The 17,644-nt window shown below is 30.3% G+C and overlaps 1 protein-coding gene across 1 annotated transcript in view; it reads left to right on the forward strand.

Moving 5' to 3' along the window:
* The window catches only part of LOC145332904 (uncharacterized), a 122,227-nt gene that overhangs the window by 34,117 nt on the left and 70,466 nt on the right, over positions 1–17,644 (forward strand). Inside the window, exons 7-9 of the mRNA XM_080178008.1 lie at positions 7,340–7,422; positions 9,927–10,000; positions 16,211–16,295. Of these exons, the coding sequence (XP_080034134.1) occupies positions 7,340–7,422; positions 9,927–10,000; positions 16,211–16,295 (242 nt within the window). The remainder of the gene's footprint in view (positions 1–7,339; positions 7,423–9,926; positions 10,001–16,210; positions 16,296–17,644) is intronic.

Consider the following 17,644-nt stretch of genomic DNA (forward strand, 5'->3'; position numbering starts at 1 on the left):
AGGTTATTTAGTGTAATTTGACTAAAATCTTAAAATGGCCATATCTGGCAAGAAGGAACGGCTACGATTTTGTTCTCAACTGATTCTAACTACCATTGTCCTATTTGAACGCCCAATTGTCCGAATGTCTGGGACATTTTTTTAATATAAAGTTCGGTTGAGGAGGGGTGTGTGGTGTTTATGGTCCGATTTTCAATTTTTTTTCAGTTATACAATACATACATTTAATTAAATTCCTGGCGCTTTAACAAAAGAAACAATGGCGGTCAGACTGTATTTTTAGCAGGTTTTTGGCTATTTTTATATGTTTTACATGTTTCCCCATATCTTTGGTCTTTTTGGTCCGATTTTTAAACTTTTTTGAGATGACAGTATAATAATATTTTTTCCCATTGTTATGTGCATCTAGTATGTAATTTACTTTAACCGTCGTTATCAAACAAAATAAAACAATATTTTGTGTTTATTTTTTCCAATAAATCTATTCTTGATTTTAATATATACACTTCAAATCTACTTGTACGTATTCCCATCCACGATTTTTTGTGCTTCGCTATACTTATGGATGTTGTCATCCTTGTTTTAATTTCAAATTAACAGAAAAACATTAAATTATCCTTAATTTACCATTATTGTCAACCTTATGCAATTGAAGGAATCTTACTAGAGAAATCACCTACAGAAAAATAATAACCCCCAAAAAACTCGAAAGTGGAGAGGGTTGACTTCCCCTCCATCCGCTTTAAATGCAACTAGAGGCATCTAAGGGCGTAGCAGCTGAAGATGATTAAAGTCCCTCCACAGATTATGACGTCATACAATAGGATAGCCAATGAGAGGCCAGTATACAGTTTAATTGACCAATAGTAAAATTTATGCTGGCCTCTCATTGGTTATTCTATCTTATGACGTCATAATCTGTGGAGGGACTTTAATCATCTTCGTAGCAGCTAGTTCTTACATAACGGAGCATGATTGTCTGTCTGATTTACCTATTTTGGGATAAATCACCCTAATTACAACACTGAAAAAAATTTCGTTTTTTTTTCTAAAGTAAAAATTTAATGTAAAGGAGAACAAAAAATAATTAATTATGGACTAACGGATAGAATAGCATAATTCTTTCCTAGAATACATTTTGATGAGTTTTCTCAAGTCTTACAAACATTTCATAATTGGATTATTTACTAAAATGACAAAACAGAGAGATTTTTAATCAATATTATTTCAACTTTTGAAAACATTTTATCATTCTAACAATACTAGCAGTTAATGACACTTGATTGGTGGGGGGGGGGGGGGGGGGAGGAGAGTGTCGACACTTCTCCTCACTTTTAATTTGAAATTAAAAACAAAAAGTTTTCAGGGGATAGACACATAGACAACCTACTACTTTTAAGAATATATGTACCTATCTTTGTACATAATTAAAGAAATAAATGAAGGAATTTTCAAAAAAAATCAAGGGTTGGCAGCCGAGTTAGATATTACCTGTAGGTCGCAGAAAAATCGAATAAAAGATTTTCTGTATGCCAAATTCTTGATATATTCTTTTTCGTCTTTTTAGTAAATACTAGAAAGTTATTCTATCTAAATGGCGTTTAATGGGAGGTTTCTGTAAGGCAATAGCACGATTGCCGAGCCCGGTTTAAAAACCATTTAAAAGATTCATTAGATCCTAAAAGTTTTAATTAAAAGAGAAGTTGTATTTCGAGTTTGACTAATCATCATTGATTAACAAGAGCCGGTACTAATGTCAAATAACTAAGTGAAATAACACCACACATATAAAGTAATATTTTACATCAGGGAGGAATGAATTAGATAATGGACTGTCATTTTTTTTCAAAACACGTTTCCTCATTTATTGGCTTAAAAAATTTAAGGGCTTTTATTATAAATCCTTATTTTGTTGATAAAACATTTTCCAGAATAATTTTAATCGTCAGGAGGGGTAATTTTGATTTTCATCCTGTTTTGTTAATTATTTCCAGAGAAGTGTAATTGAAATGTATAATTTTTAACATAAATAGTTTAACAAAATTATTAAGAAAATCTTATACAAATTTTTAATTCTTAACAGTCTGGCCCACTTCTGGACCTATTACCTCAGCTTCTATAAAAGCCCAGGGGGCTAACAAACTTTAGGCATGTCCTTTGTTTAATAAAGTATATCCGGCTATAAGTCAGTCAGAGTCATATTCTTTCCCCTTTTATTTAACAACCCTTGTTTTTAGGTTCTTTTTCACTTAAAAATTTTAAACAGCTGTAATTTTCTTACGTTGTTTAGCTAGAAGAACAACCTTTTCAGAAAATGTTTTTATTTTCATGTCATTTTTATATTAAATTTATTTTTATAATTAAGTAAGAAAACCCTAACTTATGAGAAGGCCTAACATTTTTTTAATTGTATCATCTAAAGTATATTTCCACAATTCTTATTGTTTTATAATTGTACTAGCGGCTTCGCCCCTAGCCTCTAGGGGCTTTGCCCCAAGAGGTATAATTACATCTTCTATTACTTACCCAGCAGAACGGATCGCAAATTTTCGCACCTACCCAGCAGGAAAACATTTTCTTGTTTTTTATGAGGGGGTAAATTTTCATTTTTTGGGGGTTGGGGGTGTCCCACCCCCCAAGAAAAAAGCTTAAAACCACCACAGGACTGATAGGTATATACCCTGAAGAGTAGAATCCAATCGGTTCAGTGGTTAATGAGATCTTAAGCTTCAGATTAACGGACAGACATCAAGCTACTTTGTATTATAGATGAAAGATCTATAGGAATCTCTTAAAGATTAATTATGTTACTCTCCATCTTCTGTAGTATTATATATCAACTCTAATTTCTAATTTTCTTACAAATCTTTTAACTTCTATAGAATTTCTAAATTTTTGTCATTTTTTTTATTAAAAAAATTATTTTGTACTATGAAATAAACCCTCAGTAACAATAAAAATAAATTGATATTATAACCAATTTTGTTGCAACTTTTGTAGATTTTAAAATTAAAACCTTTAAATAAAAATGAAAAAGCCATTTTTAAATGTTTGCTTATAGTGATCAACAGGTTTTAATATAGGTTTTAAAAAATCATCACTCAATAAACATTTTAGCTACTGATTAAAAGATAAGTATAAATTTACCGCATGAAATACAAGAAAGCTAAATTTATTTTATAAAAAAGTACATATTAAAATCTGTTTTTGCATGATTAATCCAGAAAAAATATTGAGTTATAAAAGCTTAATTATATGATATTGCTAATAAGTAAAACCTATAAAAACAAATCAATTATTTTGTCTTTAAAAGTAATTACATACCTTAACATTGGCAATGGCAATTATCCTTACATTCCAGCTAGCAATTAAAGTACCATTCTAGCTATTGTGTAATACCTGGCAATTTAATTGCCATTGTGAGAATTGTGTAATGCCACTTCTTAGGTTGAGAGGTTTAGCAATGAACATCAAATATATTTCCACACTTAAGTGATGCCAACTGTTTTGCACCTTTGATGAGAGAGAGGTAGAGGTATCCTGCTAATATAATGACTAAATATGTCAAGTTAAAACCAAAGCAAGTTGATAGTTTTTGCTATCACAATCAATCATCAAATGCTTTTTATATTTTTTATTTTTTTGAAGTTCTGTCTTTTAAGTATAAACTCAAATTAGATTTATCCTGATCATTGGGATGGACATTCACATGTTTGTCTATTTTATAAGATTAGTTAATGACTCTGGGGTAAATATTTTCTCGGTTGATATCTATTTTATTTTTGTTATTTATAATTAACCAAATTATCATAATGAATTTACAATATAAATCCTTCTGCTTGAGTACAAATTGAAGTAAATTTGATACTGAATAATTGAAAAATAAAAAAAATAGGAGTTAATAATCTTAGGTTGATCTAGTTAAGGCCTTTTTAAATTCTGTTGTTTGTTTGTCTTACCAAATTTACTTGAAAGTGGCTTCAATCATTCCACCTAGAACACAGTGTCATTAAGTGTAAAATAAGTTGCGGTTTTTAATAAAACAATTTTATCATAATTATTCTAATAAAATAGGTATTAAAAAAATTAAAGTATATATCAAATTGTCCTGCTCTAAAAATTTCAATTAAGAAAGCCACGATTTTTTTTTTTAAATAAATTTTTTATTAGCTGATAATAAATGCACAATCATTTTATAAAAATTTCCTTTAGGTACTCTAAAGAAATTTTCTAAATGACTTTTTTTGATAAAATTCAGAATAAAAGAATATAAATTGTCATTTTGTTCCTTGAGGACTAAAAAATCTTGTTGTAGTCTTGAAATTCTTTTTGAGAGGGATCTTTTTATACTCATAGACAACAGGTTAAGAATTATCCTGTGTAAGTTTATCTCCAACTTTTTTTTATTTTATCACAATGTGGGTAAGGATGATTTTAGAGGTGGGGCACCATGACTGTATTTACTTTGAAATAGTTTGAGTTGAGGTCAGCAGTTTAGTTTACAGATAAAGTTGATCCATTTAAAATCAAGGATAAATAGATGATGTTTTCAAAGTGAAATCACTATATAGGGTAGGAAAATGATAAATAAGGTAAATCTAACCTTTATTTTAGTCAATATATACACCTATAAAACTTTCCTAATTTATTCTTTGGAGAATAAACCATATTTTGTAAATAGAAATAAAAATTACTGTTTAAGACATAGACGTCCAAGCTTTTTTTTGGGGGGGGGGTAAAAATTTTAAGGGGGGGGGGGTAATTCGTATTTGGGGGGGTAAAATGCGCGCCGATATATTCCCCCCCCCCCAAATTTTTACCCCGGGGGCAAAAATAGCTTGGGGGGGTAATTTAAATTTTATTAAATATTTAGTATTAAAAATGCGCGCGAAGCGCGCAACAAAAATTTTATTAGGAATTTTTTATTTTGGGGGGGGTATTTACCCCCCCAAAATTGTTTTGGGGGGTAAATACCCCCTCCTTAATGGTTTGGGGTGCCTACGGCTACCCCAGGGTAGGAGTAAATTTTAAATGGGGGGGTTAATCGCCCCATTACCCCCCCTTGGACGTCTATGGTTTAAGTACTTATTTTTTTCTGATTGAATACCTTGAATATATGATAATCTTAGCTTTTAAAATATTAAGCCAAAAACATTTTAACATTTGATAAAAAAAAACAGGACTAATAAAATGCGTTCTAAATGTTGTCTTATTGATCATTATTAGTTCAGAATAAATACAGTATATGTAATTAACTACTAGGAGGAAGGGGGTTAAACAACTCCATCTAAGAAAAATCAATCTACACCAAATCCCGTTAAAAAATGTTTCTAGCAATAATATGTAAAAAATATTTTTTTTTGGGGGGGGAGGAACATTATTCCCCATTGGCTTCTTCATAAAAATTATAATGTTAAAATATTTCTAATTAAAAAACTATAAAATGTTCAAAATATCCATTTGAAAGTTATATTAGAAACCATGACACACAAGCAGTGTAAATATTATTCTGACCTTTGCCTCATTTTCAACAATTAGATGCAACAATATAAACAATATATATTTGGGTGCCCAGGCATTTGCTCATGTTGGGTATGATTACAAGAAACAAAAGTAAATGAATAACTGCTAATCTACTACAGAGTGAAAAAACTTTGAATTGACAAAGCTTTAAATTATTTTCTTAAATTGTCCAATCTTTATTTTGCTCTTACGCAAGCATATATTTAACTTTTGAACTTTAAACATCTTTTAATATTGTGTAACTTTCTAAAATTTAACATGAACCAACCTGTGCTACTTTTCTATTAATATAATTACTATGAATCAAATCTAGCTGAAACTAATAGATATATATATATATATATTTGCTTGTGGCCCACACAATATAACAGAATTTAATCATTTCTAAGCAAATAGAATAAAAAATATTAAATAGATTGCTCCTATCTTATCCTAGTTGTGTTCATTAAATAAAAGGATTTTGAACTGTACCTACTTTATGTTAATAATATAAGAATGAGTGGAATGCTTTGGCCAATAATCAGGCATAATTTATATGAATACACATAAAGAATTTTAAATAAATTTTAAAATTTTAAAAAAAAAAAAAAAAAAAAAAAAAAAAATCCCATCCAGTTTACTTTTAACATCCAACTAAACTCAAGGTTGATCATATTATTTTCTTCTTTTTTTTTAGCAACATTTTCTGCCTTTATAGATCTACAAATTTCTTTATTTTTACCTATCTTTTAATATGTAAATTAAATTAATATGATTTATGTCATTTAGACTGATGAGGGTGCAATGTCCACCGAAATATATTTCAATAAATAGCTGGGAAGTATCAAGACTTTTTCACTTAGTGAATTTATCATTTTAAATAAAGGTTTATGCATTTACTTCATTGATTATATAGAATATTCACACATTATGCCAACAAAAAAAAACATGTGATTGTATTTGAGGAATAAAGTATAATATTGATGTTTTATATGCTAGCCTGTTTATTTAACTGTTGTGAGGCTACTTAAAGTTGCAGCTTCACACCCCCAGGAAATGTAAAGCTTTTCTAACAAGGATAGTGCCCAGTAAAAATAATTTTACGCCAGTCAAAAAGAATAGCTAAAAAGTTAAACAGTTGAAAATTACAATTGGAGTTAAATTTTATTTTTTAAGTTTCATATTTTCATCCCTGATGTAGTACAAACAAACATCATTATTGTAGATAGAAACCACATTGTAAAGAAGAATCTAAAAGTATTGAATGGACCACTATTATTAAAGTTTCAATCTCTATAATAAAAGTACATTGCTCTCCCAGCACTTTTACCGATTGCTCAGGACTCCAAGACACACACGTCACACATACGATAAAATTGGCAGTGGATTCTTTTCAGATTGTATTATTAGTTTAATATCACAATTTGCAGTTTAAAATGTACATAATTTTCCTTACTTGAAAATTTTCCACTGAAAAGGAGGGAGCATGAAACATTAATAGGATTTTGTCTAATAAACAGTTTAGCAATATAGATGATATCTTGAAGCACTTTCATGTTATTGTTGTGGTTGTATTATTGTTTTTCTACAAAAGTTTTGCTTATTGATAGATTTGCATTATTATATGTTTGCAATAAGAATTTATTATGTCTTTATGAATTGAATACATCATAATATTTCAACTTTTCCTTAGAAAATCAAAGTGGTTTATACACTTGAATTCAGAAGTTTTAATAGTTATTTATTGTATTTTGTAATATCAATCATGCTAAAATGTTCGTATCTTATCTTACATTATATCATCTTATCTCATCTTATCTTATCTTATCTTATCTAGGCATAGCAGTGGTCTGTATACCTGTACGGCATCCAACAAGATTGGAGATGGGGAAAGCAATGCTATCAGACTTGATGTCAAATGTAAGTATTCCGCTTTTTAGTTGCAAGATCTGCTCTATCAGATTAGCTGTTGTGTTTGATAAACTTATAAGAAAATGATAAAATTTAAAAAGATTAAAGGTTCCCCATCTGACTAATACCTGGTTTATAATAACGTAAATGCAGAACTTTTTACATGGCCTTGCAACTATAGACATTCAAACCTTTAATGAGACCATCTATATATGCAACTAATTTTACAACTGCCACGGCATTTCTTTTCATTTCAAACGTCTCTGAATATGACGGGTGTCATATATAGAATATAAGTTAGATATTATTAACAGTCAACTTATAGAAGGTTGTATAAAAGCTTTAGTGATTTATCTTACCTAACGTTTATGTAATATAAACTCAATGAATATTCTGTATATCACCAAAATTGGTGAAACACGATAAAAGAGCGAAAGAATATTTTACAAAGCGAAGCTTTTCTATACGTAGGTTTGGTTACTCTGTGTGTCCATACTCCATACTAAACAAATAGCTCTTTTTCTTTATTTAAGCATGTAGGATTGTCTTATCATGATTTCTAGAATTCCTAGTTACAATTTAAAAAGCAAAGTAGTCAGAAAGGCAGTATGTCGATTTTAAAACTATCAGTTTAATTTTTTATTACGTTTTATTATTTGATATAGATATCATATTCACTTGATTTTTCTAATTTTGATTTCAAGGACGATAATACATATCTTTATGATTAAAATTAGTAATCTAAGTATGTTTATATTTGTTGATTTTGAGCTATTATAGTGCCTATAAAATTGACGTCATTCTGGCCTATCAGCAAAGGTCATTTGAATTGTATGACGTCATTTTTATAGACACTATAAACAGCTTCTTAACAATGTCTACAAAAAAGTATGATTCTATATAAAAATAAAATCAATGATATTTTATTTTGCCCTTGCACTAGATTTACCCTTTCTTCGTTGATTTTCCCTTCTGTCTTAGGCATGATCCAAATTGGTGTTTGTTTTCAAATATTGGCCAACTCTGTCCACAATATCACTCCAAATTTTGTTCAAAATATCTTAAAGACAAAATATATTTTTTTTGTATCAAAAGTGTAACATTTAGATTTTTTAATACTATATTGACGTTATTATGAATAACTCTATAGCTAAATATAGTTGTTATCATCTTTGAAGCTATTCTATAAGTAGGTCCTCCATTCTTGTTACAATTGTCTTGTAGATTTGAAACTTGGTATGAAATTCCATTCCTGTATTGTTAGGTACAATTAAGAAAGCGTACAAACTCTATAATCATCACCAAAAAGTTCACTTTTTAAAATCAATTTTAATAGGATATAATGATCTCATTTCCTAGATTTTTGGAATATTGATTCATGAAAAAATAAGGTACTATACCATAAGTAAAGCATCTGTATAATTAAGTATTAAGATGTAATTATGTCCGTATAAAGCATCAGGTAAGTATTTAACTAATTATATGAAAGATTTACACGGAATTTTTAAAGTGATTTTAATAATGTTGAACATTAAACACACATTATATTTGTTAATGTTTGTCTGACCGTTTGATTTGCTTTTAAGGATGTTGTCATATAACTGTTTTTGATATAAAAAAATGGCGAAGAGAGAAAGTGGCTAAATATGTTATAATATAATTTATGATATGTTTACAAGAAGTTTGAGGTAGATTAAGTTTTTGTGGTCCTGTTTACATACTTGCACTTTTCTTAGCAGATTTAATGAATAATATTTTCCTTACATTAAATATAATATTAACAAGGATAACAACATCCATAAAAATGAAGCTCTAAAATTAGATGGTACAAAAAGTATCAGAACTTCATAATTAGATTTTTAATCTAAACAAAATTGTATTTAAATGTAATAAAAAATACTTTTTAGGTTACTTTTTAAGGACATACTTACATTTTTTAAACTTGATTATGGACATGCGTATATTATTGTACTTTATTGTTCTAGGAATCAATAATGCAAAAATCATGTGAATAGGATAAAGATATCCTACAAAAAAAATTCAAAATCAGTTTGTTTTTAATGGCTTTTAATCTACATTCAAAGTTTGAAATGGATAGGAATTTTCTAATATGCTTAAACTAACAATAAAAGCTAACCGTTACATACGGACAGACCCCGATTTTATTTTGCTCTTATTTTTTGTCTGTAATACAATGATTAAATTTATGTCCGTAGAAAAAGTATTATATTCAATCAAATGTTTTGCTAAATTCAAACTGTCATTAATAACGAACAAATTTGTATTTATTTCCCAAGAAGCTCCACTTTCTTTATCTACCCCCCCCCCCCTTTAAAATAAGTTTAAAACGATGAAGTGAAGCTTTTTGAAAGGGGTCATTTTTTCCTATTGGCGAATATTCTTGGGAAAGTGTGGCTAACCTACCCCAAAATAGTCAGAAACCTCCTGATATATAAAATCTACAAATTACGATTACTGATGAATATTAGCTAGCTCTAATTTATTTATTCCAGATGCTCCTCAGTGTGATGATTCTAAAAGAACTCTCATCGCTGATGTAGGCTCTAAAGTTGAGTTTAAATGCAAGGTAATAAATGATAGATAATTAAAAAAAACTATTGGAAAGTTAGATAATAGATTACTATACGGTAAAAAAAATATTAGTCGAAATAATCAAATCAAATGTCTTGAAAATCTTGTTTTTTAACTCACTTTTCGTGTGCGTCTATTAGTCCGTCTATAGAGAACTCAAAAAAGAAATTTATTCAATTGGTTTACTTACCTGTCATTTAGGATACGGTTCTGATTTTCATTTTCTTTCTAATTACCATGTACTTAAACTATCAAAATAATTTTTTGTGCTTATTATGTCATCTTTGTTTGAAATAGTCCCAAACTGACCATACGTTATATACTGAGGTGAATTCTAAAAAAATTGTTTTTGTAAAAAATCCTCCAAAGTCACAAATCTTCAAAAGTGAAACAAATCTGATGTTAAAAACCCTTTTATGATTTTTTTTTCATTTTTGTAAATTTTTTATGTGATTTTGGAGGATTTTATACAGAAATAATTTTGCCTCACCAGCGAGCAGCGACCATAATTTTTTTAATAGAATTAATATTTGCAATAAGAAATCAAAATTATTTTGATTGATAATATATATGCATAAAGTACTATGGCTAATGATATTTCATTGTTGTCCTTTTCTGAAGCTTAGCTACTTTAAAACTAATTTTGTTTGTTCGTCCAACAGTGGAAATGTGAATTATTCGGCTGATATTTGATCAAGACGGCTATTTTTACCATTAAGTAATAATTATCTACTGTATAATTTTATTGGTCCGTCGGTCTGTCTGAAATGCTTTAGAGTACATCAAATTTATATAGAAAATATGTGTTTTATAACATATGTAATAAAATTTTTTGTGTGAAAAAAGAGAAGCCAGAGCATCATACGCTTGTAATTTTATGCGAGTTTGTTAAAATAATATACAATAGACAAACAACCCTTTGATTGCACGACCTTTGTCTGAAATTCCGATCTATGGACAATGAGCATCTTCTCTTTTATTTACTTACTATCTGCTTAGCTGTTATACTTTTCATATTTATAAGCTTCTATACTTTTGGATGTTGCCTTCCTTGTTTCATTAAGACTAATACTATTTTCAGATTAGAAGTTTATGTAAATATTCCATTGAATTAACAAATTGTGAAGTTATTTTTAGTTCTATTGCTTTTTTTAGTTACGTTATTACAATATATTTTTTCAAAAATATATTTCTTTTGTTTGATTAGTAATTACTTAGTATTTTTTTGCATGAACAAAAAATACATAAATTTTTTTATAGAACTTTTTAACGAGGTCAATTACATATAAGAAACTAGAAAATTAGATAACCATCCTTAGAAATGAGAACTCAATAGATTGGGTATAGTTATTGAAATCTTTAGACAAAAATCTTACTTTCATATGTTATGATTTGAACAATATCTTGTTATACAGTAATTAATAACACTTTCGAAGGTAAAAGAATATTTTCTTAAAACTTTGGGTACCAGTGTATTTTACAGTCCACTAGCCCCTCCTTGCCTGGTTATTATACTTTAAATTGGTCACATTTAATTAGAACTATCCATAATACAAAGTAGAACGATGTCTGTCCGTCTGTCTGTCCGTCTGTCCGTCTGTCCGTCTGAAGCTTAAGATCTCAGTAACCACTGAACCGATTGGGCTCTACTCTTCAGGGAATATACCTACTGGTTCTGTGATGGTTTTAAGCTATTTTCTTGGGGGGTGGGACACCCCAAACCCCCCCAAAAAAATGAAAATACCCCCCCCCAAAAAAAAAAAAAAAAATTTTTTACTTTTTCTTTTTAAATCTAAAATACGAAAAATTAAGTTGATCAAACCTCTTGGGGCAAAGCCCCTAGAGGCTAGGGGCGAAGCCGCTAGTTTATTATAAGCGAACAAACAGGTTATAAAAAGTTTGGTTTCAATTCAAGAAAAACAGCATCTTCCCTCAAAGTTCTTTGTTGAGCACAATCCCCCCCCTCCATATTTTTCTAACAAATTGAAAAATTTAACAAAAAGGGGGGCTAGTATGTTTGTGTATTACTTTAGTTCAGGTTAGGTTTTATATTGGGTATTGAGAAGATTTGTAGGGTTAGGACAAATATATGACCCGCATGATTTATAAAACACACACACACCCCAGGGGCATAGAAAAACTACCCCCCCCCCCTCCCCCACTCCCAAATTATATGTATCCTTATACTAAAGTAACAGGATGTCTGTGTGTTTGTGTGTTTGTACCGAAGGATCTCGCTTACCGCTGAACTGATCGGGTTCTCCTTAACAGGGTAGCTTCTCATAAGTCCCGGGAAGGTTTATAACTATTTTGGGGGAGGGTACCACCACCCTATCAGGAGAAATCGCCCCTAGAAAAAAATTACCCCTCTCGAAAAAGAGACTCCAACGAAACATAAACCAATTATTTCTGTAATTAGATATTTTAAATAAAAAAAACATTCAAAGTGCCACTAGGCCTCTAGGGGCGTAGCCGCTAGTTTCAAAATAAAGGGGGAAGCGTTTCCAGTATTAGAAAACATTTTGTGGGAAATAACCAGAAAAACACACCGAAAGCCAATTTAGTGAATAAATCTGTAGATCCACAAGAAAGGTTGGGACACAATTTTGTAAACATTTTCCCTAATTTCGAAGCTACTTTAAAATCCGAAACGTCGGTCCGTCTGTCTGTAAGAAATAGAATGAGCGAAATGTGATTTTCTAAGCTAATATTCAAGATATGCAGCTGAAATTTTGGTTGAAGATTTTCTGTTTTAATAAGCATACGGATTATAAATTACTTAGTCCATCGGTCTGTCTGGTATGGTACAAATGAGGTTGTAAGGTTTTTATAATTTGTATATCAAGGCTAAATGAATCATAGTTACCTTACCTAGTCAATTATCGAAGACGGAGAAAGTCTCTCAAGAAAAAATTCTGACGTCACAAAAATGAGAGACGAGGAGAGGAGGAGTGAGAAAAAAACCTTATAAAAGAGACGGATAATCCCTCATTTTTTGAAAGACTTTTTTCATCTTCAAATTATCTCGTTACAGCGGGAATCTCCTTATATTATAAGAGAGAAGCCATAGCATCATCCTCTTGTAATAGGATGCGATTCTCTAACACCAACTATTGGACATTATGTTAAGTACCATCCAACAGAAAACCAACCCTTTGATTGCATGACCTTTGTCTGAAAGTCCTACCTGTTCATGAGATGCGCCTGAATATTGGACATGGCACCCCTCCCCCCTACTATCACTATTAGTGTCACGTGCCAGACATTGTAGCAGTAGATGCCTTTTTTAACGTCTGATGCACAATTATCTTGCAGCGCACATATTTATTATGCTTTTTTGGTATTATTGTAACCCATCCAACTAGACAAAAAGATCACAGACTAGGTCCTCTTAATCTCAGCTGTCAAATACAACATATCTATCTATTTATGTCTATCCATCTATCTGTATTACACCCTTCTTAAATCATATCAAGATAATACAATAAGGTTAATATAATCATTCCTTAGACAAAATATGATGCTTATTGAATTTTTTTGTAAAATATAAGGATGGCCATCTTTCAGTAATAAAACAAGGATGACAACATCCAAGCGAAGCTCTGAAACTGAAAGACAAATAACATTAAAAATTGTCGAGAGCCAGAAAAGAATAAGCAGGATATAAAGTTGTATAATACTAAACAAAATTGTAAGTAAAGTTGTTTCAAATTGGCAATTACAGAATACGTTTAAGGACATACTTACATTTTGAAGACTTGATTGTAGAGATGCTTTGCTTATAAATTTGTACTGTGTTGTCCTAGGAATCAGTATTCCAAAATTATTAGGACCAATATGACCACATTGGCTAGAGAGTGTAAAATTTTTGAAAAAAGCATAGCTTTGTATTATTTGTTTAACTGTCTTATTTAAAAATGAAATTAAAATAATATCTTAATAAAAAAAAATTCATTCCTTTTTTTTTAAATCAACTTTGAAGTTTTATATTTTTATTCTGACTAAAAACTATTTGTTTCTAATTAAAGACTGGTGTGGTCTGTATATCTGTCCGTGTCAAATTGGACACCTTTTTGTGAAAAGCCAAATTGGTTTTCTTGTCAATATATACATACATGTGTAGACTTGGTGCCATTCTTCAAGACGGGACACATTCAGATTAGCAAGAAAACGCTAAAATAGCGAGATTTTTAAGACATATAAATATCATACGTTTAGCCTTTTCCACGAAAAAAAAAATTTTCTCATTAATCGAAAGGACCGCAGGACCTTAAAAATTATGGTTTCCAAAGCTTAATTTTCAGTTAAAGTACTGTATACTATATTCTAAAATTTTTGTCTGAATGTAAAAAAGGTAATTCCATGATGTTGTAGGATAGGTTCGAAAGTAGAAAGGCGTCTGTTTGTATGTTAATTAGACATAATTTTGTTGTTTAACGGATTTTTCAAGATAGAAAGATAGATAGGTAAATAGATAGATAGATAGATAGATAGATAGATAGATAGATAGATAGATAGATAGATAGATAGATAGATAGATAGATAGATAGATAGATAGATAGATAGATAGATAGATAGATAGATAGATAGATAGATAGATAGATAGATAGATAGATAGATAGATAGATAGATAGATAGATAGATAGATAGATAGATAGATAGATAGATAGATAGATAGATAGATAGATAGATAGATAGATAGATAGATAGATAGATAGATAGATAGATAGATAGATAGATAGATAGATAGATAGATAGATAGATAGATAGATAGATAGATAGATAGATAGATAGATAGATAGATAGATAGATAGATAGATAGATAGATAGATAGATAGATAGATAGATAGATAGATAGATAGATAGATAGATAGATAGATAGATAGATAGATAGATAGATAGATAGATAGATAGATAGACATTAGAGTAATCTTACCTTCTATTGTTGTACTGATTTAAATATGTCCCAAAGATTTATGCAGAATCTTATAAACAACCAAACAACCCCCCTCCCCCCTCCCTCCCACTCATCCTCCTAGTATTTTTATATATGAACAATGTTTCTATAGCAGCAAAGTTATTATATAATTAACTCTGTCTGTCCGACCATCCTCAAGTCAGTAAGTAAGTACGTAACGCTATGGAGGAAATGTGATTTTCTCTACTGTTATTCAGGATAAACGTCTGTTATTTTTGTGAATATTGCCTATACCAATGAGCATCAAGTATGTAACCTATTTTATCCATCGGTCTCTCAGTCGTGTTACAAAATATAATTATTAAGAAAATAATAATAAATAATTGAGAAAGGTTTTGAGATAAAAGGTTTCATAATGTTCTTGATTTCAAAGATTTCCTTCAATCATCTTACCATCCATAATTTTTTTGTGCCCCGCTTCTTATGGATGTTGTCATCCTTGTTTAAATAAATTTAGGTAGTTTGTGTTAAAAATCCGTAAAAGTGTGAGTAAGGTTCTAGTCAAAAGTGATTATTAAGTCTAACTGTTCTTAATATTGACAAAAAGTACAGTATTATGTAAACGCATATTCAATAACAGTTAGACTTAATAATCGCTTTTGATTAAAACTTACTCACAGTTTTACGGATTTTTAACACAACCTACCTCCCCCTTTTACAAATTAACCTAGCCTAAAGAAACTATCAAAATACCTCTTTGTAACAACTATGTCACTGAAAGAAAGGTTGGGTGGAATTATATAGTCCACTGACGAGTAGAGGGGATCTTGCCAAGCAGATTTTGTATAACAAAAGAATTGACAATGAATATTAATATCACAAAGTTGGTTCAATATTCACTGATTTTAATCTTGTATTGGTTGTGTGTATTTTAGTTTTATTTCTAGCTCAATATTACGAAATTTAATTAAGAATAATAGTCCTTTTTTACTATTACATAGCATCTAGCTCTATATTTGATCCATCCAAAAACTTATTTCTTGAATCGAAATAGCATAAAACCATACTAGGACCTATGTGAGTCTCCCCTATACAATAGTATAAAATTGTAAAATGTAAGCTATATCACGCATCATTGGCAATCGGGTTATTAAAACAAATAAATCAAATATCTAGGAACTCAAATATCTTATACAGGCTTATGTAAGCCGGGGTTGGACCTGTTATGAAAAGCAAAACTTTCTACATTTTAGAATAAATTGAGCGCTGAATATTATTTTTTTTCAGGCAAGTAGTAATCCAGCAGCTACTAGATACAGCTGGAAGTTTATACCTGAAAAGTCAAAGAAACCAATTAAGATCAATGAAACAGGTAAAATCAGTAAAATCAGGTAATATCGGTCTCGGTTACTTTATATTTACACGTCCCTAGAGGACTTTAGTGTCACTTGAGATGGGAGGGGAAAAGTCGACCCACTCCCCCATTTTCAATTTAGTTTTAAAAGAAAAAGTAAAAAAATGGGATATAGTCATTTTTTTCTAGGGGCAGTTTTTAGGAGAATCATATCGGTTCAGAGCTTAGTGAGAGCTTTCGTATGAACCGGAAAGACTAATAGACATCCTGTTACTTTTATAAAATGGTACTTACCATTGTATCGTACACAGAAATGTTTAATTTTCTATGTCAAAACACCCAAGGATATTAGGTGAAGTAACAGACAACAGACAACCAACTTTGTCTGATGCACTACCTTTGTCTGAGAAGTCCCAACTGTGCATGGTAACGAGTTGCGCCTGTTTTCGGCCAAGGCATTCCCCCTACTTTAACTATTTATGTCGTGCATCTGACATAACAGCAGTAGAACCATTTTTAACGTCTTTAGTTATGACGCGGTGTCGGCCCTAGATTCGGATGCGCTACGTGTTGAGCCACGGTCGCGGGTTTTATATTCTAGATTTGTAGATAGATAAATCTCATAATATAAAACCAATGACTATTGCTATCTATCTATAACACTAGATAACCTAAATAGACGGACTACAAAGATAGATAGATAGTCTAATCTAGCCCATTCTTTTTAATAACCATTACATTATATCATATAGTTCCCGTCCAAACTTTTTTCCCACCAATTTTTTTAGTTTCAAAGTCAGCTCTAGGATTTAAATATTTTTAGTGTCGCAGCTAATATTCATTTAATATATCCTCTGTCCATATGTATGAATGTAATTCCTCATATACCTGTTTGGAAAAAAAACTTGATAGGCTCTTTATTTTTTTTTTTGGGGGGGGGGGGAGATTCCCATGAACAATTAGAATAACTACCTTTGTCCATCCGTGTCAGTAATATAAAAGTGCATCTCTGCTTTTATAGCTTAGTTGACTTTTAAAAAGGTCATAATTAAAATACAAAACAAGAAGATCAAAAGGCCCAATCAGTTTACACAAAGCTTTATAATTATCTCCTGTTATATAAAGAAGTATGTTTTTTTGTCTTTAGCCTAAGATTTTGATTACTACATTTAAGGTAAGCTTTAGGCTATTTTACTTTAGTTTAAGGGTGGATTGGTCTTGGCTATTTTTAAGTCTTTTCCTTTCCCTTCGAATACAAAGCCCCTAAAGAATATTGGCACAGTCGATAGTTTGATATAAACAGACTGACCCCTTTGACTTCTGATGTGGATTAACTGATAAAACTGAGAAATCGTAATAAAGCTGAC

Source organism: Acartia tonsa, chromosome 11 (genome assembly GCF_053477335.1).
Source record: "Acartia tonsa isolate MP-2025a chromosome 11, ASM5347733v1, whole genome shotgun sequence".
Lineage (NCBI taxonomy): Eukaryota > Metazoa > Arthropoda > Copepoda > Calanoida > Acartiidae > Acartia > Acartia tonsa.